Raw genomic sequence first — 25,585 nt, 5'->3', positions numbered from 1 at the left:
GTCAATGCGCAGGAACCGTTAAGAATTAGCCGCAGACAACTCAGAAGGGAGCCTTTGAGACACGGGTAATTACAACGTCACCTACTGGTTCAGAGTAAACTGCCACCACCGCGGTTACTATGGGACCGTGGGGCCCACTAACTGACTGACTAATCCTGCGAATAAAACGGTTAAACACACGATATTCTGTCTAGCCAACAACAAACAAACAGTAGCGTATCTTCAGAGACCCGGGATCATTTCTGTGTGTGCTGATAAGCAGGGTAGCGAAACAGTGAATGACTTGGGGAAAGTCGTTTATTCACGCAATATAAATAATTAATATATACAGACAATTATGAAAATCAACAATTATTAAAACAGTAATAGCCAGTATGAAAAATAAAAGAAGGGAGAAAAATACTTAGTTCCTGGAAAGATGTCCTTATTGTGGGAAGAATCATAAAGTTCTTGGTTTCAAAGTCCAGAGTTCAGAGTTCAGACCAGGTGGATGCCAGCATATCCTCAAGCTGGCATCTGATGAGTGCAAGATGGTTCAGTGTGGAGGACACTGAGTTTGGGTCCTCAGCCATTCTTATGCCCCTGCTTCAGTAGGAGGGAGTGAGGGCGGGGAGCCATACACCCCCTTCAAAGATGAGATGAGCCCTCCCCTTGTACTGGGGCTAGAAATCATATCTACCCATATATGGGCTCTATCTCACAGAACCGTACAGGTCAGGGCAGATTTATTAACATTTTCAGGTCTGTCTCGATTTACCCAGCGCCCTGATACCAGACATGAGGGGTGGGACCCCTGTGGTATCATCAGGGCACTTTGAAACTGCCTAGCTGGCAGTCCTTACCTCCGAAGGTTCTGAAACTTCCTCAGAACCAGCACCGGGGCTCATGCTACACTTCCCCCACGTTTGGTGAAGCTGCCATCTCAGGAACCCCAGAAATATTACAGATCTGGGAAGTTATGGATTATGCCATGAGCCTCAGGTTAATTCAGGAGGTGTTCTAGCTGCTAACAGCTGACTTTCCTTTGATCTTTAGCAGAGAACAGAGTGTCAAGACCTCCCGTGGATTCGTAGCCTGCTTGGCTGCACCTAGGCATCCTTTGGTTAATTAACATCTCCATGAGATCAGCTAAGTGTCACCTGGTTCCCAGAGCCAAAAGGGAAATTGTGCCTTCCACAGGGAATATGTCCAAGCTAACTAACACCTTCCCCCCAGGCTGTTATTTCAGCTAAGACAGATTTCCCAGCTGTTCCTAGGCATAGGGATACTACACGTCAAATCTTGGTTCTATTGATCTGAGGCGCAATCGTTGCAGGAATCGAGTGCGATCGTTCTTTTCTTCACGGGCGGTTCCAGGACGCGCCTGCGTCCCCGCAATCGTCCGTGACAGTTCAGAAAAGCATTTGTTCACATGTGACTGATTGGTTTTTGTGCAGCTCAATGTGTTTTGCATAAGTAATTGTTGCATAGCTACCTGAATGAATGTTAACTACATGGTGCATTCATTGTGGGGAGTGAGCTGGTTACTGGGTCAGCTGCTTATAATGTTGGATGTTTTCCTTCTAAGTTTGCAGGAGGGATTTATTGGTGCAGTATCACCAAATATATTAAGTTTAAAAAAAAAAAAAAAAAAAAAAAAATTTTTCCCCTCTCTCTCTCCTGCAATACATTTTAGCAGCTGTATGCATCTACATTCTGTCTAGATGAGCTACACTTGAGTTGATATGCATCCTAAATTATCTGTCTGATTGCTGTACTTAAGCTTATTTTACAGATAATGATATTCCTTTTTTTGGTAAACAGCTCACTATATACACAGAGTATATATGAATAAACATCACATCTGTTCAGGAGAGGATTTATGTGATTAATTACAGGCTTTAATGAATTATAGTAATTAATACTGCCTCCTGCAAAGAGTTTATGACTACCATGAGGCATGAAATGGTAGAGACATTTAGAGCATTCAGGGAAAATCTGCCTACAGGGTCAGCTCCTGTGGTACCTCCTGTGGCAGTTATTCCCAAGGAGAATCCTAAGCCAAGAAAAGCTCTTGTAAAAACTACAAGACGTTTAATTTCTTCAAATGAAGAAGAAGAGGAAATACAGGATGTTCTTCCTGGAGGACAGGTTAACAGGGATTTATCACAGGATGATATGTCAGATCAAAGTGATACGGATGAGAAACTTATGTTTTCAAGATTCAGATTTCCGGTGGAAGAGACTGATGAATTAGTGCGGGCTATTCACACTACCTTGAATATTAATCAGACCACTCCCGCTCCTGTGTCCATACATGATAAATTATATTCTGGTATGGATCCCACACCACATTTAAATTTTCCTGTACATCCCTCAACAAAAAACCTAATTAATACGCAATGGAAATACCCAGAGAAAAAACTTTTTATTTCCAGAGGGTTTAGAAAGCGATTCCCCTTTTCGGAGGAAGATGCAAAACTATGGGAAGGTTGTCCCAAGTTAGACGCAGCGTTCAGTCTAATGAATAGGGAGAATGAACTTGCTTTTGAGGATTTGGGTTTCCTTAAAGACCCAGCAGACAAGAAAATTGATTTGTCACTTAAAAAAGCTTATACAGCAGCAAGTAACTAACTTTAAGCCTGCTGCAGCCACCACCTGTGTCTCTAGGACCACTTTATTATGGATAGAGAGGGTGGAAGAATTAGTCAAAACTGATGCTCCTAAAAAGGACATTTTAGAAGCTCTGAGTGTTGTTAAGAAATCTAATAATTATGTTACTGATGCTTCAACAGAGTCACTAAGAGTTACAGCAAAGACAACAGCACTAGTTAATAATGCCCGCAGAAATCTGTGGCTCAAGACATGGGACGGTAGCCAATCGTCCAAGTCTAAGGCATGTAATCTACCCTTTACGGGGGATCTGTTATTTGGCCCTCAGCTCCAAGAAGTCTTGGAGAAGACGGCAAGCAGGAAATTATCATTTCCGAAGAAAAAGAAATTCAAGCCGAATAGGCCCTTTTTTCGCCGCAATAACCAGGCGAGAGATAAAGGGGTCCAAAAAAGAAGGACTTGGCCAATTAATAAGGAAGGGCCTAGGAGGACTCCGCTGCATAAGCCAGCGGAGCCCCAAAGCAAGCACCAGTGACGCCAGGCTGAAAGTAGGGGGCAGGTTATCTCGCTTTTATCCAGAGTGGAGAAAGATAACCTCGAATCAATTCATTTTAGACCTAATAAAAGACGGGTACAAGATAAGATTCATAAAAAAGCCCCCGGTGAGATTTGTAAAGACTTTAATGCCGAAAGACAGAGAAGCCAGGATGGCATTACAGGAATTACTAAGAGACATGATGGAAGAAATGTCATAAAAGAGGTACCACCTCAGGAAAGAAACCGAGGGTTCTATTCTCGAATTTTTCTGATCAAAAAGCCAACCGGAAAATTCAGAATGATTCTGAACTTAAAACCACTAAACCCCTTTATTGTATACGAAAAGTTCAGAATGGAAACTGTGTATACGATGAGGAACTTACTGAATGCAGACGTGTTTATTGTGAACATAGATCTGACAGACGCTTATTGGCACATCCCAATCAGAAGGGAGTCTCAAAAGTACCTAAGATTCAGTGTACAAGGAGACGGTGGAGTGCTGCATTATCAATTCTCGTGCCTTCCTTTCGGAATATCTTCAGCACCAAGAGTGTTTACGAAAGTAATGGCAGAGGTGGTAGGAAATCTTCATCTCCAGAACATTATAATAATCCCTTATCTGGACGACCTATTAGTTCTAGCAGACAATGCGGTACTGCTTCAAAGAGATCTGAAGAGGGTGTTAGGTCAGTTAGAAACCCTGGGTTGGTTAGTAAATTACCAAAAGTCACATCTGGATCCATCCCAGGTGATCAAATTTTTGGGGTTCATAATAAATTCACCCCTTCAAAGACTGTTCTTGCCAGAGGACAAGGTGACAAAAGTGCAGTCGACAATAGTCAGCCTTCTAGAGGCAGACGCCAACTCAGTACGGCAGTGCATGAGTATAGTGGGTCTTCTAACCTCAACAGCACCAGCAGTACATTGGGCAATGGCTCACGTAAGAGTTCTCCAGAACTGGCTACTGGAAAACTGGAACAGTAATCAGGGCGATTTAGAAAGCGTGTTATCAATACCAACCTGGGTAAAGGAATCCCTGCCTTGGTGGATGGATATAAAAAATCTTCAGTTAGGAAGACTATGGCGGTCTCCTCCAACAAAGATTATAACAGACGCAAGTTTGATGGGTTGGGGAGCCCATGTGGACGGACTATACCTACAAGGGTCATGGAAGTCCATCTGAAAGGGACATTAAATCGAATGGCCGACCTTCTAAGCAGACAAAGACTGTCAAATTCCGAGCTGAGGCTCAACCCGGAAGTATTCAGAATGATAACGGCCAGATGGGGGTGGCCCGAAATAGACCTTTTTGCCAATCAGACGAACTCTCAGTGCAGAAGGTTTTTCTCTCTAGATCCGAAGGGAGCATGTGCAATAGATGCGTTGGCCCAAGATTGGATCTTCAGCAAAGCATATGCCTTTCTACCAATCCCCTTGATTCCTCTTGTATTACAGAAGTTGAAACTGTCCAGAATGACTCTGATATTAATAGCACCAGATTGGCCAAAACGATCATGGTACCCGTTGTTACTAAAAATGCTGAAAAAAGATCCTTTACTCCTCCCTCAGGAGGAATTACTTTTAGATCAAGAGGAACACAGATGGGTACATGTTCCAAATCTGCATCTAAAAGCGTGGTTTCTGAAAGGGATGTTCTGAAGTCCAAGGGCCTGTCAGACAGAGTGATCAAGACGGTTCTGAATAGCAGAAAGAAAGTAACCAGATCGATCTATTCTAAGTATTGGAAGACTTTTTTAGACTGGAAAAAGAGAAATAAAGTTAAAGACAATAAATTACCGACAATTCTTGAGTTCCTGCAAGATGGAATTGAGAGGGGTTTGGCCTTAAGTACAATTAAGGTACAAGTAGCAGCAATTTCTGTTTTCGTTGATAAGAAATTAGCCTTATGCTGGGAATACACGGTTCGTTTTTGCCTTCGTTTAAACCTTCGTTTCGATTGTGCCTTTTGTCCTTTTCGATCCCGAAATAATCGGTCATACGGTTAATATCACCACCCACGGTTTCGTTTTTTTTTCGATTCTGATGGTTTCGTTTTTCCAATGATCGAAGGCTGCAAAGAAACGAAACGAAAATCCCTTTTTACAGGGACGGACTAGCATAAACGAATATATAATCGATCTGAACAGCCATCAAGCCTACCAATGGCTCGATTAGATGGATAAAGAGAGATAATATCAAACATGTTCGATCACTAGTCGTTCGTTTTTGGGGTCTATTAATCGAAACTATAATGAGATTATGACTATTTTCACATACGTTTTCAACACTCGATTCGTTTACCGAACGAATCGAAGGTTTAAACGAAGGCAAAAACGAACCGTGTATTCCCAGCATAAGATCCCCTGGTGATCAGATTTATGAAATCAGTAGAAAGATCAAGGCCAATAGTTAAGAAATCATGTCCTAGGTGGGACCTATCTTTAGTTCTCAATGTACTTATGGAAGAGCCATTCGAACCTCTAGAAGAAATTTCGTTAAGGAATCTTACAATTAAAACCATATTCTTAGTAGCGATTACCTCTGCAAAAAGAGTAAGCGAATTAGAGGCACTAAGCAGTGATGAACAATTCTGTTCTATATTTGAAGACCGAGTGATATTGAAGACGGTAACTGATTTTTTACCAAAAGTATCATCAGTGTCTAATAGGGGGCAAGAGATAATATTGCCTACCTTCTGCAATAAAGCAGTTCATCCAAAAGAGAAGCAGTGGCACAAGCTGGATGTAAGGAGGTGCTTACTAATATACTTAAAAAGAGTGAAGCAACTCAGGAAAACAGACAGGTTATTTGTTAATTTCACTGGAAATAAAGTGGGAGAAAAAATGACCAAAGCTTCGATAGCAAGATGGCTCAAGGTTTGTATTGAGGAAGCTTACAAATTGAGGCAGTTGGAGTCACCTAAAGAGATCACAGCACACTCTACTAGAGCTATGGCAACCTCCTGGGCCTATAGAGCTGGGGCATCGGCATCGGAGATCTGCCGGGCAGCAACATGGAGGAGTGTCAACACGTTCGTCAGACATTACCGTCTAGATCTGATGACAGCAGGAGAACAGTCCTTCGGGAGGAAAGTTCTACAGGCTGTGGTCCCGCCCTAAGGTGGGTGATTCCTTGTTTATCATCTCAATGTCACTGTCCTGGAGGGTTGGACGAAAAAAACAGGATTACGACCTGGTAATTCTATTTTTGACAACCCTCCAGGACAGTCCTTAGTTCCCACCCGTTAAGCATCATGTATTTTGATGTGGGTAAGAAGTATTAGGGTATCCAGTATGACTAGGTTCAGGTCTTGTGCACAACTGAGGTGTGGATACCTGGGAACAGATTTATAGAGCTCACGCTGGGTGTTTCCTGTTTCTGGGGGGCGGAGCCCAAATCTCAATGTCACTGTCCTGGAGGGTTGTCAAAAATAGAATTACCAGGTCGTAATCCTGGTTTTCTTATTGTAATTTTTTATTTTTTTTATATTAAACATTTTATTTGGGTATTTTTGGGAGGGTGGGATGTAAACTATAGTTTTATAATGTAATTGTGTGTTGTTTTTAATTTTTTTTACTTTTAGTTGTAGTTTTACTTTTTGGCCACAAGATGGCGGCCATGAGTTTGTTTACATGACGTCACTCTAAGCGTAACACACGCTTAGAGTGTAGAGTTGGGCCGAACGGTTCGCCTGCGAACGGTTCCATGCGAACTTCCGTGGTTCGCGTTCGCGTCCCGCAGGCGAACCTTTGCGGAAGTTCGGTTCGCCCCATAATGCACATGGAGGGTCAACTTTGACCCTCTACATCACAGTCAGCAGGCCCAGTGTAGCCAATTAGGCTACACTAGCCCCTGGAGCCCCACCCCCCTTATATAAGGCAGGCAGCGGCGGCCATTACGGTCACTCGTGTGCTGCCTGCGTTAGTGAGAGTAGGGCGAGCTGCTGCAGACTGTCTCTCAGGGAAAGATTAGTTAGGCTTAACTTGTTCCTGTCTGGCTGCATACCTGTGCTGTGAACCCACCACTGCATACCTGTGCTGTGAACCCACCACTGCATACCTGTGCTGTGAACCCACCACTGCATACCTGTGCTGTGAACCCACCACTGCATACCTGTTCTGTGAACCCACCACTGCATACCTGTGCTGTGAACCCACCACTGCATACCTGTTCAGTGAACCCACCACTGCATACCTGTGCTGTGAACCCACCACTGCATACCTGTTCAGTGAACCTGCCACTGCATACCTGTTCAGTGAACCCACCACTGCATACCTGTTCAGTGAACCCACCACTGCATACCTGTTCAGTGAACCCACCACTGCATACCTGTTCAGTGAACCTGCCACTGCATACCTGTTCTGTGGACCCACCACTGCATACCTGTTCAGTGAACCTACCACTGCATACCTGTGCTGTGAACCCACCACTGCATACCTGTGCTGTGAACCCACCACTGCATACCTGTTCTGTGAACCCACCACTGCATACCTGTTCTGTGAACCCACCACTGCATACCTGTGCTGTGAACCCACCACTGCATACCTGTTCAGTGAACCCACCACTGCATACCTGTGCTGTGAACCCACCACTGCATACCTGTGCTGTGAACCCACCACTGCATACCTGTTCAGTGAACCTGCCACTGCATACCTGTTCTGTGAACCCACCACTGCATACCTGTTGTGTTCAGTGAACCCACCACTGTATACCTGTACTGTTTAGTGAACCCGCCACTGCATACCTGTTGTGTTCAGTGAACCCACCACTGCATACCTGTTCAGTGAACCTGCCACTGCATACCTGTTCTGTGAACCCACCACTGCATACCTGTTCAGTGAACCCACCACTGCATACCTGTGCTGTGAACCCACCACTGCATACCTGTGCTGTGAACCCACCACTGTATACCTGTTCAGTGAACCCACCACTGCATACCTGTGCTGTGAACCCACCACTGCATACCTGTTCAGTGAACCCACCACTGCATACCTGTTCAGTGAACCCACCACTGCATACCTGTTCTGTTCAGTGAACCCGCCACTGTATACCTGTTCAGTGAACCCGCCACTGCATACCTGTTGTGTTCAGTGAACCCGCCACTGTATACCTGTACTGTTTAGTGAACCCGCCACTGCATACCTGTTCTGTTCAGTGAACCTGCCACTGCATACCTGTTCTGTGAACCCGCCACTGCATACCTGTTGTGTTCAGTGAACCCGCCACTGCATACCTGTTGTGTTCAGTGAACCCGCCACTGTATACCTGTACTGTTCAGTGAACCCGCCACTGCATACCTGTTGTGTTCAGTGAACCCGCCACTGTATACCTGTACTGTTCAGTGAACCCGCCACTGCATACCTGTTCTGTGAACCCACCACTGCATACCTGTTCAGTGAACCCACCACTGCATACCTGTTGTGTTCAGTGAACCCGCCACTGTATACCTGTACTGTTTAGTGAACCCGCCACTGCATACCTGTTGTGTTCAGTGAACCTGCCACTGCATACCTGTTCTGTGAACCCGCCACTGCATACCTGTTGTGTTCAGTGAACCCGCCACTGCATACCTGTTCTGTTCAGTGGACCCGCCACTGTATACCTGTTTAGTGAACCCGCCACTGCATACCTGTTGTGTTCAGTGAACCTGCCACTGCATACCTGTTCTGTGAACCCGCCACTGCATACCTGTTGTGTTCAGTGAACCCGCCACTGCATACCTGTTCTGTTCAGTGGACCCGCCACTGTATACCTGTTTAGTGAACCCGCCACTGCCTACCTGTTGTGTTCAGTGAACCTGCCACTGCATACCTGTTCTGTGAACCCGCCACTGCATACCTGTTGTGTTCAGTGAACCCACCACTGCATACCTGTTCTGTTCAGTGGACCCGCCACTGTATACCTGTTTAGTGAACCCGCCACTGCATACCTGTTGTGTTCAGTGAACCTGCCACTGCATACCTGTTCTGTGAACCCGCCACTGTATACCTGTTCTGTTCAGTGAACCCACCGCATCAGTGCGCATACCTGTGCAGTTAAGTGAACCCACCTACCTACGTGAGTGCACGCAGTGTGATATACCACTCCGTGCATACCCGATATGAACAAAACAGGTAGAGGAAGAGGTAGTGCCAGAGCCAGAGGAAGGCCACCCGGCAGGTCTGCGCGAGGTCGTGTAAATGTAATTTCGTGTGGACCTGGCCCACAGTACAGTGCTCGGAAGAAGGCACGTCCCATCACGTCCCAAGATTGTCAGGACGTGGTTGAGTATTTAGCGACACAGAACACCTCATCTTGCTCAGCCACCAGCGCTACTACTAGCACCACTTCCGCTGCATTTGACACTTCGCAAGAATTATTTAGTGATGAAATCACTGATGCACAGCCATTGTTGTTACAGCCAGATGAATTTTCGCCAGCTCATATGTCTGCGTTACGCGGCAACACTATGGATGTAACGTGTAAGGAGGATGAAGGACCTACTGATGGTGCATGTTTGGATTTTTCTGAGTCAAGCGAAGCTGGGCAGGATGACTACGATGATGACGATGATAGGGATCCTCTGTATGTTCCCAATAGAGGAGATGAAGAGGGGGACAGTTCAGAGGGGGAGTCAGAGAGTAGTAGGAGGAGAGAAGTTGCTGAAAGAAGCTGGGGCAGCTCTTCGTCAGAAACAGCTGGTGGCAGAGTCCGGCACCATGTATCGCCACCTATGTACAGCCAGCCAACTTGCCCTTCAGCATCAGCTGCTGAGGTCCCCATAGTGCCCACATCCCAGGGTGGCTCAGCGGTGTGGAAATTTTTTAATGTGTGTGCCTCAGATCGGACCAAAGCCATCTGTTTGCTCTGCCAACAAAAATTGAGCCGTGGAAAGGCCAACACTCACGTAGGGACAAGTGCCTTACGAAGGCACCTGGAGAAAAGGCACAAACAGCAATGGGATGGCCACCTGAGCAAAATCAGCAGCAGCACACAAAAGCAAAGCCACCATCCTTCTCCTCTTCCTCCTCCATCAGGTGCATTATCTGCTTCTGCCGCTTTCTCCCACCTTCACAGGCACCCTCCTCCACTCCGCCTCTGCCCTTGAGCGGTTCCTGCTCCTCTGCCCACAGCAGCAGTCAGGTGTCCGTGAAGGAAATGTTTGAGCGGAAGAAGCCAATTTCGGCCAGTCACCCCCTTGCCCGGCGTCTGACAGCTGGCGTGGCGGAACTGTTAGCTCGGCAGCTGTTACCATACCGGCTGGTAGACTCTGAGGCCTTCCATAAATTTGTGGCCATCGGAACACCGCAGTGGAAGATGCCAGGCCGCACTTATTTTTCGAGAAAGGCCATACCCCAACTGCACCGTGAAGTTGAGAGGCAAGTGGTGTCATCTCTTGCGAAGAGCGTTGGGTCAAGGGTACACCTGACCACGGATGCCTGGTCTGCCAAGCACGGGCAGGGCCGCTACATTACGTACACAGCCCATTGGGTGAACCTGGTGGTGAACGATGGCAAGCAGGGCGCAGCGGACCAAATTGTGACACCTCCACGGCTTGCAGGCAGGCCTCCTGCCACCTCCTCTCCTCCTGCTACATGCTCTTCGCTGTCCTCCTCCTCCTTGGCTGAGTGGCAGTTCTCCTCTCCAGCTACACAGCCCCAGCTCCGCAGGGCCTATGCTGCATGCCAGGTAAGACGGTGTCACGCCATCTTAGACATGTCTTGTCTCAAAGCGGAGAGTCACACTGGAGCAGCTCTCCTGGCTGCTCTTAAGAAACAGGTGGATGAGTGGCTGACCCCGCACCACCTGGAGATAGGCAACGTGGTGTGCGACAACGGCAGCAATCTGCTTGCCGCTTTGCATATGGGGAAGCTGACACACATACCCTGCATGGCACATGTCATGAATCCAGTGGTTCAAAGATTTGTGGCAAAGTACCCTGGCTTAGCGAATGTCCTGAAGCAGGCCAGGAAGTTCTGTGGGCATTTGAGGCGGTCTTACACAGCCATGGCACGCTTTGCGGAAATTCAGCGCAAAAACAACATGCCGGTGAGACGCCTCATTTGCGATAGCCCGACTCGCTGGAACTCGACCCTGCTCATGTTCTCCCGCCTGCTAGAACAGAAGAAAGCCGTGACCCACTACCTCTACAACTACAGTAGAATGAAACAGTCTGGGAAGATGGGGATGTTCTGGCCCGACAACTGGACACTGATGAAAAATGCATGCAGGCTCATGCGGCCGTTTGAGGAGGTGACCAACCTGGTGAGCCGCAGTGAGGGCACCATCAGCGACTTAATTCCCTACGCTTACTTCTTGGAGCGTGCTGTGCGTAGAGTGGCGGATGAAGCTGTGAATGAGCGTGACCAGGAACCGTTACGGCAGGAACAGGCATGGGACCAATTTTCATCAGACCCAGCTGTTTCCTCAACACCTGCGGCAGCACAGAGGGGGGAGGAGGAGGAAGAAGAGAAGTCGTGTGCAGAAGACGAGTCAGACTCAGAGGATGATGAGCAAGGTGTTTCTTTGTGGGAGGAGGAGGAGGAGGGGACAGCGGCAGGAGAACAACCACAGCAGGCGTCGCAAGGGGCTTGTGCTGCTCAACCTTCCCGTGGTAATGTTCGCGGCTGGGGGGAGGAGGTTGACTTACCTGACGTCACTGAGGAAGAGCAAGAGGAGATGGAGGGTACTGGATCCGACTTTGTGCAGATGTCGTCTTTTTTGCTGTCCTGCCTGTTGAGGGACCCCCTTATAAAAAACCTCAAGGGGAATGAGCTGTACTGGGTGGCCACACTACTAGACCCTCGGTACAGGCACAAAGTGGCGGACCTGTTACCAACTCACCGGAAGGTGGAAAGGATGCAGCACATGCAGAACCAGCTGTCAACTATGCTTTACAATGCCTTTAAGGGTGATGTGACAGCACAACGCCAGCAAGGTACCACTGCCACTAATCCTCCTCCCGTGTCCACGCAGTCAAAGACAGGACGCTCCAGCGATCTCATGGTGATGTCGGACATGCGGACGTTCTTTAGTCCAACGCCTCGCCGTAGCCCTTCCGGATCCACCCTCCACCAACGCCTGGAACGGCAGGTAGCCGACTACCTGGCCTTAAGTGTGGATGTAGACACTGCTGTGAACAGAGATGAGGAACCCTTGAACTACTGGGTGCGCAGGCTTGACCTGTGGCCAGAGCTGTCCCAATTTGCCATCCAACTTCTCTCCTGCCCTGCCGCAAGCGTCCTGTCAGAAAGGACCTTCAGCGCAGCTGGAGGCATTGTCACAGAGAAGAGAAGTCGCCTAAGTCACAAAAGTGTTAAGTACCTCACCTTTATCAAAATGAATGAGGCATGGATCCCGGAGGGCTGCTGCCCGCCCCAAGACTAAGTCAGTCCCCGCACACACAGCATCTCTGCCTGCATGCCGTGTGACTGGCTGCCTGGCCTGCCCCAAGAAGACTAAGTCGCTCCCAGTCCCTCCACACAGCATGTCTGCCTGCAGGCCGCTTGACTACCTTCTCCGCCACCACCAACAGGGTCCGGGACTCCAGGCGGATTGCTGAATTTTTTAGGCCGCTGCTAGCAGCGGCCGTTGTAATAATTTTTCTGGTGCGTGTACATGACTGCCTAATTTTTCTGGCTGCACTGCGGGCAGCTGCAACAACAAAAGAAAAGGCATGTACATGCGCCCATTCCCCTTCGTGATCATTACCTTGCCGTGGTGAAGGGGCTTGCGTATCACAAAGAAGCAATGACCGGCGCCTAGATGAGTGTCTCGGGGGGCACACAAAAGATAAGGTCGTTGCTTCATTGTGGTCAGACCAAATTTGATCAGCTGGACAGTCACTGTTCTGTCATTCAGCTACATCAGCCAGGCGACCATATGGGCTGTAAAGCCACCAAAACCTGCACTCTCGCCATGGTGCGCACCAGTCCAGCACGGCCGTCACTACACAAACAGCTGTTTGCGGTGCGTTACACGGTGAGTTTGGTGTGTCAGTGTGAAGCAGTACCTTAATTACACTACCTAATTGATGTATACACATGCAATTTTTTTAAAGCACTTTAGGCCTGTCATTTAGCATTCAATGTGATTTCTGCCCTTAAAACGCTGCTTTGCGTCAAATCCAGATTTTTCCCGGGGACTTTTGGCATGTATCCCACTCCGCCATGCCCCCCACCAGGTGTTAAACCCCTTGAAACATCTTTTCCATCACTTTTGTGGCCAGCATAATTATTTTTTTTTTCAAAGTTCGCATCCCCATTGAAGTCTATTGCGGTTCGCGAACTTTAACGCGAACCGAACCTTCCGCGGAAGTTCGCGAACCTAAAATCGGAGGTTCGGCCCCACTCTATTAGAGTGACGCAGAGGGGAGGCAACGGCCAGAAAAAGCACAGCTTCCGAGAGAAGCTGTCGCTTTTTCAGCGGGGGAGAGGAATCAGTGATCGGGCACCATAGCCCGATACATTGATTCCATGGCTACCGAATCCGCGGCTGGGAGGGCACGCGCGCGATCGACCGCGGGAGTGCGCGGTAGTGCGCATGGTTCCTGGACGTAGTTTCTACGTCCAGGAACCAAAATAGGTTAATGTAAGTATGGTAGATGATTTTGAGGAAAGATCATTAAGCATATTTTTCAATTCCCTTGAGTATTGCAACGTGAGGTTTGTTTCTAGTCTTTTGTAGTTGGTGTTGTTGGAGAGCTGTCTGTTTGCTTCTTTAATATAGCTGGATTTATCCAAAATCACTACAGCACCAGTCTTGTCAGCTGGTTTAACTACTATGTTGTCAGGCTCATGGCCCATACTCACGGGCTACAATTGTCGCTGCAACCACGTGGCACGCGCGTGTTGCGGCGACAGGTCGCCCGTGAGTATGAGGCGTGCACCCCGAACCGTCGCTCGTCGCTGCTGTCGCCAGGTGATTTGCGGCGGTCAATCGCATGGCGACAGTTGCCGCCGCAGCTTCGCCGCAACTGTCGCTAGTCCGTGTGTGTATGCGGACTAGCGACAGCAACATAATAGACAATTCACGGCGCTTCCGGCGAGGGGGAGGAACGTTGGCGACAGCTTCCGTCACTTCAGTATTCCCTCTTCCGCGTATGTACGTGGAGGGACCTGGCGAGGAGCTGTCGCCAAACCTGTCGCGCACATGCTCCTGTGTGCTAGCGACAGGACAAAAAGTAGCCTGTGAGTATGGGCCATTAGAATTGCTTTCCTTTCTTGAGTATTGAGGTTGTAGAGTGTCTATTTTTGTTTGTCCAGTATCTCTAATTTGATTATTTTTCTGAAGTTGTCAATATACTCTAATTTCTTGTTCCGCCCTGATTTTGGTGTCCAGGTACTGCTCTGTTTGGTTTTGCTATTTGCAGATTCAGTATCTTCAAATGATGAATAATTAAGTCTGTTGTGAAAAAATTCCTTTAGCCTTATCCTCCCAAAAAAATTCTTCCATGTCACTACAAAATTCTATTTTATCAAATCTTTTCGTGGGGCAAAAAGTGAGTCCTTTAGATAGAACAGTTAATTCAGTCTTGCTTTGGTCCCAGGTTCAAATCCCAGCCAAGGCACTATCTGCATCTGAGTTTGTATGTTCTCCCCATTTCTATGTGGATTTCCTCCGGGCCCTCGGGTTTCCTCGCACATCCCCAAAACATACAGATCATTTAATTCCCCCTAAAATTGGCCCTAGACTATAATGGACATATGGCTATGGTAGCAATTAGATTGTGAGCCCCTTTGAGGGATAGTTAACTGACAAGACAATATAATCTCTACAGTGCTGCGGAAGATGTCGGCGCTATATAAATACTAATTATTAATAATTTTACTATAAAGCGATCTACAAACATTAACCCGTTTTTCTGTTTAGAGCCCTCTGCTGAACTGCTTATGAATGTGAGTCGCTGTCGACGTCTGATAGTGGTCCTGTCACTTGCGTATCTAGAACAGGAATGGTGCCAACACAGCTTTAGGTAAGTTTACCAGAATGAACCGCCTTGTCTAAATGCTGCAGAGTCCGATGTCTGTTACAGATGTGCTTTTGTGTGCAGGGATGGCATATTCCGCCTGCTGGAGCTCTCCCATAGGCCTATCTTCATTGTCTTTGAGAACCAGTATAAAGAGCTGCCTGCAGAAGTCATCCAGCTGCTAAACTCTCAGAGGGGGACACTGAAAATGCTGCTCTGGAAGGCTGACTCTGTGGTATGTGGATGTTGGGACTGGGGGGAGCACAGCAGTATCAAGTCTATGCATGATTGTGCATTCTGTGAGTCTAAACACCAGACACACCGCAATCCTGAAACGCAAGTTGTATCAAAGACAAACTAAAGATGGGCACACTTAGGCTGGCCCATACAGTGGAGAGATTTGTTTACTACTGAAATGCACTCTGTTTAAAGAAAACCTGAAGTGACAGGGTTATGGAGACTGACATTTTCATTTGCTTTTAAACCATGCAAATTGCCTGGCTGTTCTGCTGATCCTCTGCTTCTAATACTTTTAGCCATAGACACTGAAAAAGTAAGCAGATCATGACTGACCTTCTGACTGGATTAGCTGTATGCTTAATTCAGGTGTGTAATTCAGACACAACTGACCAGAAAGATCAGCAGGAAGCCAGGCAACTGGCATCCTCCATATCCCTGTCACCTCAGGATCCCTTTAACATGTGAGACGCACACTACGTGTGAGCCGAGTTATAAATCGGTGTGTGAGTGATACAGAAGGCTGATAGCAGTTAGGAGAGAGCACGGAGCAGGCAACTGTTGCATCCCTGTCAGGAACAGCTGATTTAGTGACGCAGATCCGCTGTGTAGAAGAGTAAAATTGCTGTTAGGAGCTTTTTTTTTAACACAAGTTCTATGGAGAAATGTATGTTGTCCCTATTAAATACAAGATGGTGGGGATAATGGAACAGCATCATTTTCACCATAGTGCCACTTTAATTGTGCCATGTAATGACTTTGAATGAAGGGGAGTAACAGTGCAGTCCTATTTATAAACTATCACTTCCCACCCACTGCCTTCCACAAGATTGCACAGCTGCCATGGAAACAGGAAATCTGGTTGTGTACAGGCAAAAAGAGTGCCCAGAAATGTCGGCCCCTGAAATAGCCAGTGGTGGAATATCAGTAAATCTACAGTTATCCTACTATTTTGCAGTGCGAGTTACGATAGTAAAATATCTGTAAATTATACGATATTTTATAACAGCTAAACCTAACCCTATTCTCACAGAGAGCCCTCCCTCTACCGATGCCTAACCTTAACCACCCCTTCACTGATGCCTAACCCTAAACATCCCCCCCTCCAAAGCCTAACCGGCTCTCCCCCAATGTCTACCCCTAAATATCCCCCTTCTGATGCTTAACCCTAACCCAGTGGTTCTCAGTTTCCAGGTCAAGGCACCCTTGATGAAATGTTTTCAATGTACCCCTTGTCAAAAACAATTAAAATGCCCGCCCGCCATTTTATGCATTGTCTCGTGTCCTCTGGCCCTCTCTGTGTCCCCATTTATACCCTGTGCCCTAATCTGTCCCCCTTGTGTCCCCCTGTATCCTTGTTTGGCCCATGTCCTTCTCCATCCCCCTTTGTGTCCTCGTTTCTCACTGTGTCCTCTTTCATCCCTCTTTGAGTCCCTGTGTTGTCCTCCGCCCCCCTCTGTCTCCATATTTCCTGTGTCCTCCTTCCTTTTACTTTCTGTCCCCCTGTATCCTCCTTTGGATACAGGGGGACATAAAGGAAACTCCACTGCGCAGTATGTCCCTGACAGAACTGCATGATGTAGGTGAAATTTTTAGGGAGGGTAAAGAAGAGGTGATGAAAAGTAATCAAAGGCTGCTACCACTCCCTCATAAACAGAGAAGCACCAAGGAAAGAATAAATCATCAAGGCCATTGAGAATCTGAAACGTGGCAAAGCATCGGGGATCGATAACATTACAGCAGAAATGTTAAAAGAAGATGCTGACATTTCAGCTGCACCTTTACAGCCACTGTTTGAGAAAATCTGGGAGGAACATCAAATTCCTACTGACTGGAAAAAGGTTGTCCTTGTGAAGATGCCAAAAAAGGGTGATACAACGGTGTGTGATAATTGGCGGGGGATCACATTGCTATCTATTCTCAGTTAAAGGGACTCCGAGCAGTGCAGAAACTATGGAAAGATGAACATCATTTTAAAGCTCTCTTTCTCCTCTTTCCAATGATATATAAACCGCCACCCTACGCCTTTTAGTTTTCGCTATTTTCGCGATTGAAATTGCCGCGGCCGCGATTTCGATCGCGAAAATAGAGAAAACTAAAAGGCGTTGGGCAACGATGTAGGTGTCGTCAGAAAGAGGAGAAAGAGAGCTTTAAAATGATATCCATCAAGCCATAGTTATATTGTATTACACAGGGCGACTTTTTGTCAAAGTCAGCAGCTGCATTCAGCAGAATGGAGCTGCTGACACTGGGGAAAGTGTCGTCCTGTGTAATACAATATAACTATGGCTTGATGGATATCATTTTAAAGCTCTCTTTCTCCTCTTTCTGACGACACCTAAATCGTTGCCCTACACCTTTTAGTTTTCTCTATTTTCGCGATCGAAATCACAGTCGCGGCAATTTCAATCGCGAAAATAGCGAAAACTAAAAGACGTAGGGTGGTGGTTTATATATCATTGGAAAGAGGAGAAAGAGAGCTTTAAAATGATATGCATCTTTCCATAGTTTCTGCACTGCTCGGAGTCCCTTTAAATATTTACAAGAATTTTACTAGATCGAGTGAAAGACTATGTGGATCAAAAACTCAGGGGAGAACAAGCTGGCTTCTGCAAGAATAGATCTTGCACCGAACAAATACACACACTGTGCATTATAATAGAACAATGTCTGGAACTAGGAGTCCCATTGTATTTGGTCTTCATAGATTTTCTCAAGGTAATTGACTCCTTGGAAAGAGAGTCTATGTGGAGATTTTTAGAGAAATATGGAATGCCAAGAAATCTCATAATCCTTATAAAGCAATTCTATGAGGATTATACATGCCAAGTTAAGGTTAGAGAAACCGAGAGCCCAAAATAGTGTAGTATGTTCAACATAAAATTAGTAAAGATAATTAGTGAGAAGAGTATACTCACAAACGTGGGTTACCACAAAGGCAACCACTGTATAGGCAGGTGAGGAGATTAGACCTGTCCTCACTCAGGATTAAGAAGTCGCTCTCTGTAGATCAGAAAAGGGGTAGATCACCCCTCCACCAGGGGTGGACACGGTACAGCAAACGGGGAACAGAGGCGCCAGCAGGGTAAAAGTGGATAAAACCTTTAAAATTTGCTTGGAGGAAGCGGTGGACTTACCTCCATAAAGCAGACACGAAAGACTGTCTGTATAATAGTAATCACATTTATTATACAGTACCCCAAAAGTGCAACACATTTTGCAGGCCACGCCCACTTCATCAGGCAATAAACGTGGGGACAAACAGAATTTCAGCAGTAGCAGGAGTAGCGTCTCAACAGTAGCAGGAGTAGCGCCTCTCAGTCTGAGGCGCTACTCCTGCTACTGCTGAAATTCTGTTTGTCCCCACGTTTATTGCCTGATGAAGCGGGCGTGGCCTGCAAAACGCATTGCACTTTTGGGGTACTATATAATAAATATGATTACTATTATACAGACAGTCTTTCGTATCTGCTTTATGGAGGTAAGTCCTCCGCTTCCTCCAAGCAAATTTTAAAGGTTTTATCCACTTTTACCCTGCTGGCGCCTCTGTTCCCCGTTTGCTATACATGCCAAGTTGTTCACAATGGCATGCTAAGTGATTCAATAGAAGTCAACTCAGGAGTCAAACAGGGATGCACCCTCTATCCCACTATATTCCTGATAGTAATGGATCTGGTCAAGAGGAATACATGCCTTGGAAACAGAACTGGACTACAATGGGGGCTGACACAACATAAAGAGGATCTCGACTTTGCAGATGATGTTTGCTTACTGTCCCAAAATTTCCAAAATATGGAAATAAAGTTAGCCCATCTACTAGAGGAGAGCAGGAAGGTAGGTCTGATAATTAACTGCAAGAAAACTATAGAGATGCAATTAAACAGCAACGTAGATCCTAAATGAAAGTTTCAGGTGTATGGAAAACATATAGATACTGTGACTGAGTTTCAGTATCTGGGCAGCCTGATGACAATGGATGGCAGTGCCAGTGCTGGTGTTAAAAGCCGCATCAAGAAGATGAAGGCAGCCTTTTTGGAGATCCCATGATATTTCCACAAAAAACAAACTGAGAATATTCCAGAGTAACGTGAACGTAGCTTCCAACTTTTTGAGATGAGAAAGAGGGACACTTAAGCCATGCCCTTGCCACGCCCCTTATCATGCCCCATCACACCCCTAGTAACGCATACCATAAAGATTTCATAAGAAAAATTTGTTGTTACATGGTTCAGACCACACAGGTCCTTTCTATCCTGGTTATTTTTCCTTCATATTAATATTTTAAAATTAGTAATATATTAATGTAAAGTATGGGAATAAAGTTTATTAATCAAAACATTTTTTTGTACAGAAATATATATATATAGCCACTGATGGCTCGATTGATAATTTCCGATAGGTTCGATCACCACGCGGATCAATTCCCCGCTCGATACCTACGGGCGGACAATAGCGGAAACCGAGCGGAAGATAAGGAAGCGCCCACGGGGACGAGCGGGAATCAATCCAGGCGGCCGCGGGGACGAGCGGGGACGTGGCAGGAGTCGATCCGGCGGCTAATCGAGCCGCCGGATCTAACAGTGTATGCCCAGCATAATAAGTAAATAAATAAACAGGCTGCTAAATAGTTACTTAGCAGCCTGTTTATTTACTAAGTTAGTTACATGTGAAAACAATAGTGTGTGTGAGCCAGCCTAGTTATAATCAGCCGTTTAGAGTGTCTATTAAAGGCCATACACTGGTCGATTTGCCATCAGATCGACCAACAGATAGATCTCTCTCTGATCAAATCTGATCAGAGAAGGATCATATGGCTGCCTTTACTGCAAACAGATTGTGAATCGATTTCAGCATGAAACCGATCACAATCTGTGGAGCTGCCACCGCCGCTTGCCCGCCAGCTATACATTACCTGTTCCGGCCGGCATGACTCCCCCGGTCTTTGCTGTTGTCCTCTCCGCGCTGGGTTCTGGACCGGCTGGCTTCACTGAACTTCCTGTCCAGGCAAAGTTTAGACAGAGGGCGCTCTACTGTTTAAACTTCCTGCCGGGACAGGAAGTTCAGTGAAGCTGCAGCCCTGGAGCGGAGAAGAAGACAGCGGAGACCGGGGGAGTCATGCCGGCCGGAACAGGTAATGTATCGCCGCTGTATTGCGTCAGTCGTCAGGCATTCAAACGCCGCTATTGACGCACTCCTGACCCACCAGCGATCGAGAAAAATCTTCCGCACGGACAGATCGACGGGAACGATTGATTTCGGATGGAAATCGGTTGTTCTGCCAGCGTTTGCGCGACGATTTCACAGTAGATTCTATCACAGTGATCGAATCTTCTGTATATCGGCGGGAAAATCATTAGGTGTATGGGCCCCTTTAGCAGAGAGCAGTCCAAAGCAGTCCAAAGCTTTCTTATCAGGGAGATCTGATATAATGACACAGCTCTGCTGTGTAGGGGAGTAGAGTGGTGTTAGGAGCAATTTTTTTTTAACACAAACTCTATGGTGAAATTTATGCTTTCCACCTTAAATAACTGATGTAGGGATAATGGAACAGCATAATTTTGCCATAGTGCCCCTTTAATTTTAACTTCTTCCTTATGCCTACTGTCCTCACTCTTATGAACCCCTTCCTAACACTTAACCCCAAACCTCTCCTTTAAGATTAACCCCTTGCTGGTAAAAAAAACCAATTTCCTTATGCCTGATCTTAACCTTTCTTCTAAACGTTAACAAATGACAACTAACCTAATATCTTAACTGATAAGGCCCCCCTCCCTCATCTAATCCCCAATCTTCCTTATAGATATCTAGCCTTGTCTGATGGCTTTTACCATTACTCACCTTTGTAAACAAAATTCAGTTTTACTGCTTGCACCCAGTGCGCCACTGTTATCTTCCTCTGTCTTTACGGCTAATGCCCAATAAAAATTCCCATGTGCCAAAATCTTCAGTGACAGCAATATGGCCAAGTGTTTGCCCCATTTCTAACTCCCCTGGACAGTTTAGACTTTTCATAGTGTCCTTTGAACGAACACTTGTACTTTTAAAAAAACCTACATTCAAAGTTCCATTACATGAAATCCATTGGTTTCCAATGGATTTTTCGCTTTGGAAAATAAAAACATGATATATGAAAAATTGCCTAATTCCTTGTCATGTTTCCTCTCTTTTCGGCACAGTCTCCAGCATCAGATTTCTGGAAGGAGATGCGTCTTGCTCTACCTCGGAAAATTGCCCTTACAGATGGGCAAGGAGATCCTCAGATCCAGCGTCAGGATGACAAGGACCCCATGTTGACTGTGAACAGTGAGACTGCAGATCCTGACCCCGATGGAGATCTAGGTAGCACATGGGAAAATGTGCTTTTCACTCTGTTGTCTGACATTTTCTGTGTATCTGTGTACTAATGCAGCATTTTCTCCCCAGGGGTAAGAAGGTCTTTTTATAAAGCTCCACCTCCTCGCATGGCACCAGTGAGGCACACAGCAGACAGAGAACACGCCGCTGATGTGGACATCTCAGACTTAGGCTCCCGCAACTACTCAGCCAGGGCAGATTATTACTGTCTGGTGACTGAGCCTGACTTGTAGACAGATGAGAAGAACCAGGCAAAACAAATGGACCAGAAAGAGAGCTGTCCTCATTGTGGACATGGAAGGACCAGAGTATTATTTATGAAGAAGCAGAGACACTGATTACCAGCCAAGCTAATGTGATAACACAAGATAAGGTCTTAGGGTTATGCTGGGAATACACGGTTCGTTTTTGCCTTCGTTTAAACCTTCGTTTCGATTGTGCCTTTTGTCCTTTTCGATCCCGAAATAATCAGTCATACGGTTAATATCACCACCCACGGTTTAGGTTTTTTTTCCGATTCTGATGGTTTCGTTTTTCCAATGATCGAAGGCTGCAAAGAAACGAAACGAAAATCCCTTTTTACAGGGACGGACTAGCATAAACGAATATATAATCGATCTGAACAGCCATCAAGCCTACCAATGGCTCGATTAGATGGATAAAGAGAGATAATATCAAACATGTTCGATCACTAGTCGTTCGTTTTTGGGGTCTATTAATCGAAACTATAATGAGATTATGACTATTTTCACATACGTTTTCAACACTCGATTCGTTTACCGAACGAATCGAAGGTTTAAACGAAGGCAAAAACGAACCGTGTATTCCCAGCATTAGGCACCACCAGGGAGATGTTCAGAAACACAACTGCATATGACAAAGAAACAGTGACACCACGCAGGTAAAATTCACAATTCAAGCTCAAATTCGTTGAGTGACTGATCTAATGCAAGGTGGAAACAAAAAGCTGATCCCTTCTTCTGTGAAGACAGATGTATAAAAGTGAGATGTACATGGAAACTGGAGTCAGAATGTAGATTTAGGATATTTCAGCTTTATTCTGGACTTATTATGGAAAAAAAAGATGCCTGTCTAATCCCCGATGAAAACTGAGCTTCCTGGAGACTACACCTATAGCAAAAAATGGTTGTGGGGGAAGTCTGCTGCTTCAGAAGCCAGCTAAAGCGGATCAGTGAATAATTGCGCACAGCGCCTATGTATAAAAATGGCGCTGCATTAAAAGGATACGCTTATCACTATTTATTGTTAGTACTGCATAATAATGCCGCATAGGGGAAAAAGAAGAAAAACGGCACAAAGTAACGTTATTTATCAATAGTGCCGTTCAAATGCCAAACAGCAGACGTTATTGCGCACAGTAGCATTACTTGTCAATAGCGCCCTACATAAGCCAAACTGCAGACGTTATTTAACTGCAAAACGGTGAATGGATTTAATGTAACACTGTCAAGGTTAGGGTTAGGCACCACCAGGGGAGATTTAGGGTTAAGCACCGCCAGGGGGGTCTTAGGGTTAGGCACCACCAGGGGAGGTTTAGGGTTGGGCACCACCAGGGGGGTCTTAGGGTTAGGCACCACCAGGGAGGTCTTAGGGTTAGGCACCACCAGAGGGGTCTTAGGGTTAGGCACCACCAGGGAGATTTAGGGTTAGGCACCACCAGGGGGGTGATTAGGGTTAGGCACCACCAGGGGGGTGGTTAGGGTTAGGCACCACCAGGGGGGCCTAGGGGTTAGGGATAGGTACAGAGAGGGTTCTGTGTGAGAGTAGGGTTAGGTATATCTTTCATATCACCGCTAAATAATGATACAATGTTAACGCTAATTTTTAATAAAATAAACAGAGCTAAATAACGATAAGGCTTTAACGTTAAATAGCGATAAGCGACAAACGGATTAGCGGCAACACCGTGCGCCATTATTTGCAGACGCCATTTTCAGATGGATCCAGCAGAAGAGCTTCTGGGCAATCCAAAACGTAGAGCAGGGTTTCTCAACACTAATTTGGTATGTATCCCTTTTGAATCACTGCTCACCGAAGTACCACCTGGTACAGGTCATATTATCTCTAGTGCCCCCTCAATCATTTTTATTTATTAGGATTACACCCGGAATGCATATAAATAACCATGAAACATTCACGCCATTGCTTGTAATTGCCTAAAATACTGTACTAATTCAGGTTCATTTTAAACGAGGTGTTTTTTTTTTTTTTATAAAAGTCAAAACATGTTTTTTGCTTGATTAAATAAATCAAACCCAAATACCCTCTAAACCCATCTGAAGTACCGCCCTGTCATTTACTTAAAGGAGGCTATTATTATCAAAATAAGTGCTACTTACCGGGGGCTTCCTTCAGCCCTAAGCTACCAGCATGTCCCTCGCCGCAGATCTACATGCAGCCATTCGCCGCAGCTCGCTCCTGGTCCCCGCGGACCAGGAGTGAGCTGCGGCGAGGGACATGCTGGGAGCTTGGGGCTGGAGAAAGCCCCCGGTAAGTAGCGCTTATTTTGATAATAATAGCCTGATAACTCCTTTAAGCCACTAGTAAGCATACAGAGTGAGGGCATCTAGAGTCCAGACAATCAATCAAGGTACCGCCTTTTACTCACCTTTCCTGTGCTAGAACACAGGCGGTACTGACTGCTTCTGTTAGGCTATGTTGACATTATAAATCGCCAGCGCTATTGCATTTACTCTAATGTAAAGGTTATCCTACCTAATAAAAGGCAAGTGTCCCTGCGTCCCTGTGTCAGTGCTTTTATGCTACTGTGCATGTCCTGCACTGACAGCCATTGGGACAGGACGCAGGACGGACCAGAGGGCGGGCCGTGGCAGGCAGGTGCGCGCAGTGGGCGTGTGGTTGCGCACGTGTTGGTGACAGACTTAGAGCCCGTTTTTAAACGGGCTTAGGTCACTCGTTTTTAATAACACTAATGTAGTTACCGGGTATGTATTATCAAGTGTTGCTACTGCATGTATTCTTAGCACTGAATTTCCCGCAGCAGCAATTCATTTATAATGTTAAAAGTTAGATGCAGCATTCTGACTCCATTGGTATTGATCTACCATATTTCCACCCAGTGCCTGTCCAGCTCCATCCCTCACTGCCTCGGCTGACTGAAAACAGAAGCCGCTTCCTGATTGCACCTGTCTCCTTTGTACTACATGCTGGCTATACTCTGCAGTGTGATTCTTCTTCCTCAGTCTGGGACTGTCTGTCTACTCTTTAGTCTTATAGCAAGAGGAAAAGTTAGTCTGGCACTGTAGCTTTTAATGTGGATCAGCAAACATTTGTACATGAAAACAGTGTTGTGGCATGAGTAGCAAACTAATACACTGTGTCACAAAATACTCATCGTGCTGCTGCTGAGGTGAGGGATGGACGTCCGTGGGCGCACAGGCCTCAGAAGAAGCAAGGCTTATTCCACAGCGAAACGGTCGTAAGGCCGTGCACCCACTGGCGCCCACGGACGTCCATCCCTCACCTCAGCAGCAGCACGATGAGTATTTTGTGACACAGTGTATTAGTTTGCTACTCATGCCACAACACTGTTTTCATGTACAAATGTTTGCTGATCCACATTAAAAGCTACAGTGCCAGACTAACTTTTCCTCTTGCTATATGTCTTATGATACTGCACATCAACAGTTTTGAGCACGTAGCTTCTGCTGAGGGTAAACGTTTGACCCGCATTCACCTGCTGCACTTCATCCCCGGGTTTATTCCCTGAGTGCCTGCCTTACTCCTCTTTCAGATATTGACCTACTCTTTAGTCTCACTTCACCCTCTCGGAAATTACTGACTAGACATGAACACTTATGAGAGAAGTCACTGAGGGCAATGTGAATGAATGTGCTTATATGATGTTATTTCTAAAGCCATGTACACACTATGATT

General features: G+C 46.2%; 1 protein-coding gene across 1 annotated transcript in view; it reads left to right on the top strand.

The window, feature by feature from the left end:
* SIGIRR (single Ig and TIR domain containing) overlaps window positions 1-24,427 on the top strand; it is a 76,369-nt gene extending 51,942 nt beyond the window's left edge. Inside the window, exons 7-10 of the mRNA XM_068260097.1 lie at window positions 14,980-15,082; window positions 15,161-15,311; window positions 21,490-21,652; window positions 21,737-24,427. Coding sequence (XP_068116198.1) covers window positions 14,980-15,082; window positions 15,161-15,311; window positions 21,490-21,652; window positions 21,737-21,900 — 581 coding nt within the window. The 3' untranslated portion in view covers window positions 21,901-24,427. The remainder of the gene's footprint in view (window positions 1-14,979; window positions 15,083-15,160; window positions 15,312-21,489; window positions 21,653-21,736) is intronic.
* The last annotated feature ends 1,158 nt before the right edge of the window (window positions 24,428-25,585 follow it).

This window comes from Hyperolius riggenbachi, chromosome 11, assembly GCF_040937935.1.
Source record: "Hyperolius riggenbachi isolate aHypRig1 chromosome 11, aHypRig1.pri, whole genome shotgun sequence".
Lineage (NCBI taxonomy): Eukaryota > Metazoa > Chordata > Amphibia > Anura > Hyperoliidae > Hyperolius > Hyperolius riggenbachi.
This window is presented reverse-complemented; position numbering and strand designations above follow the sequence as displayed.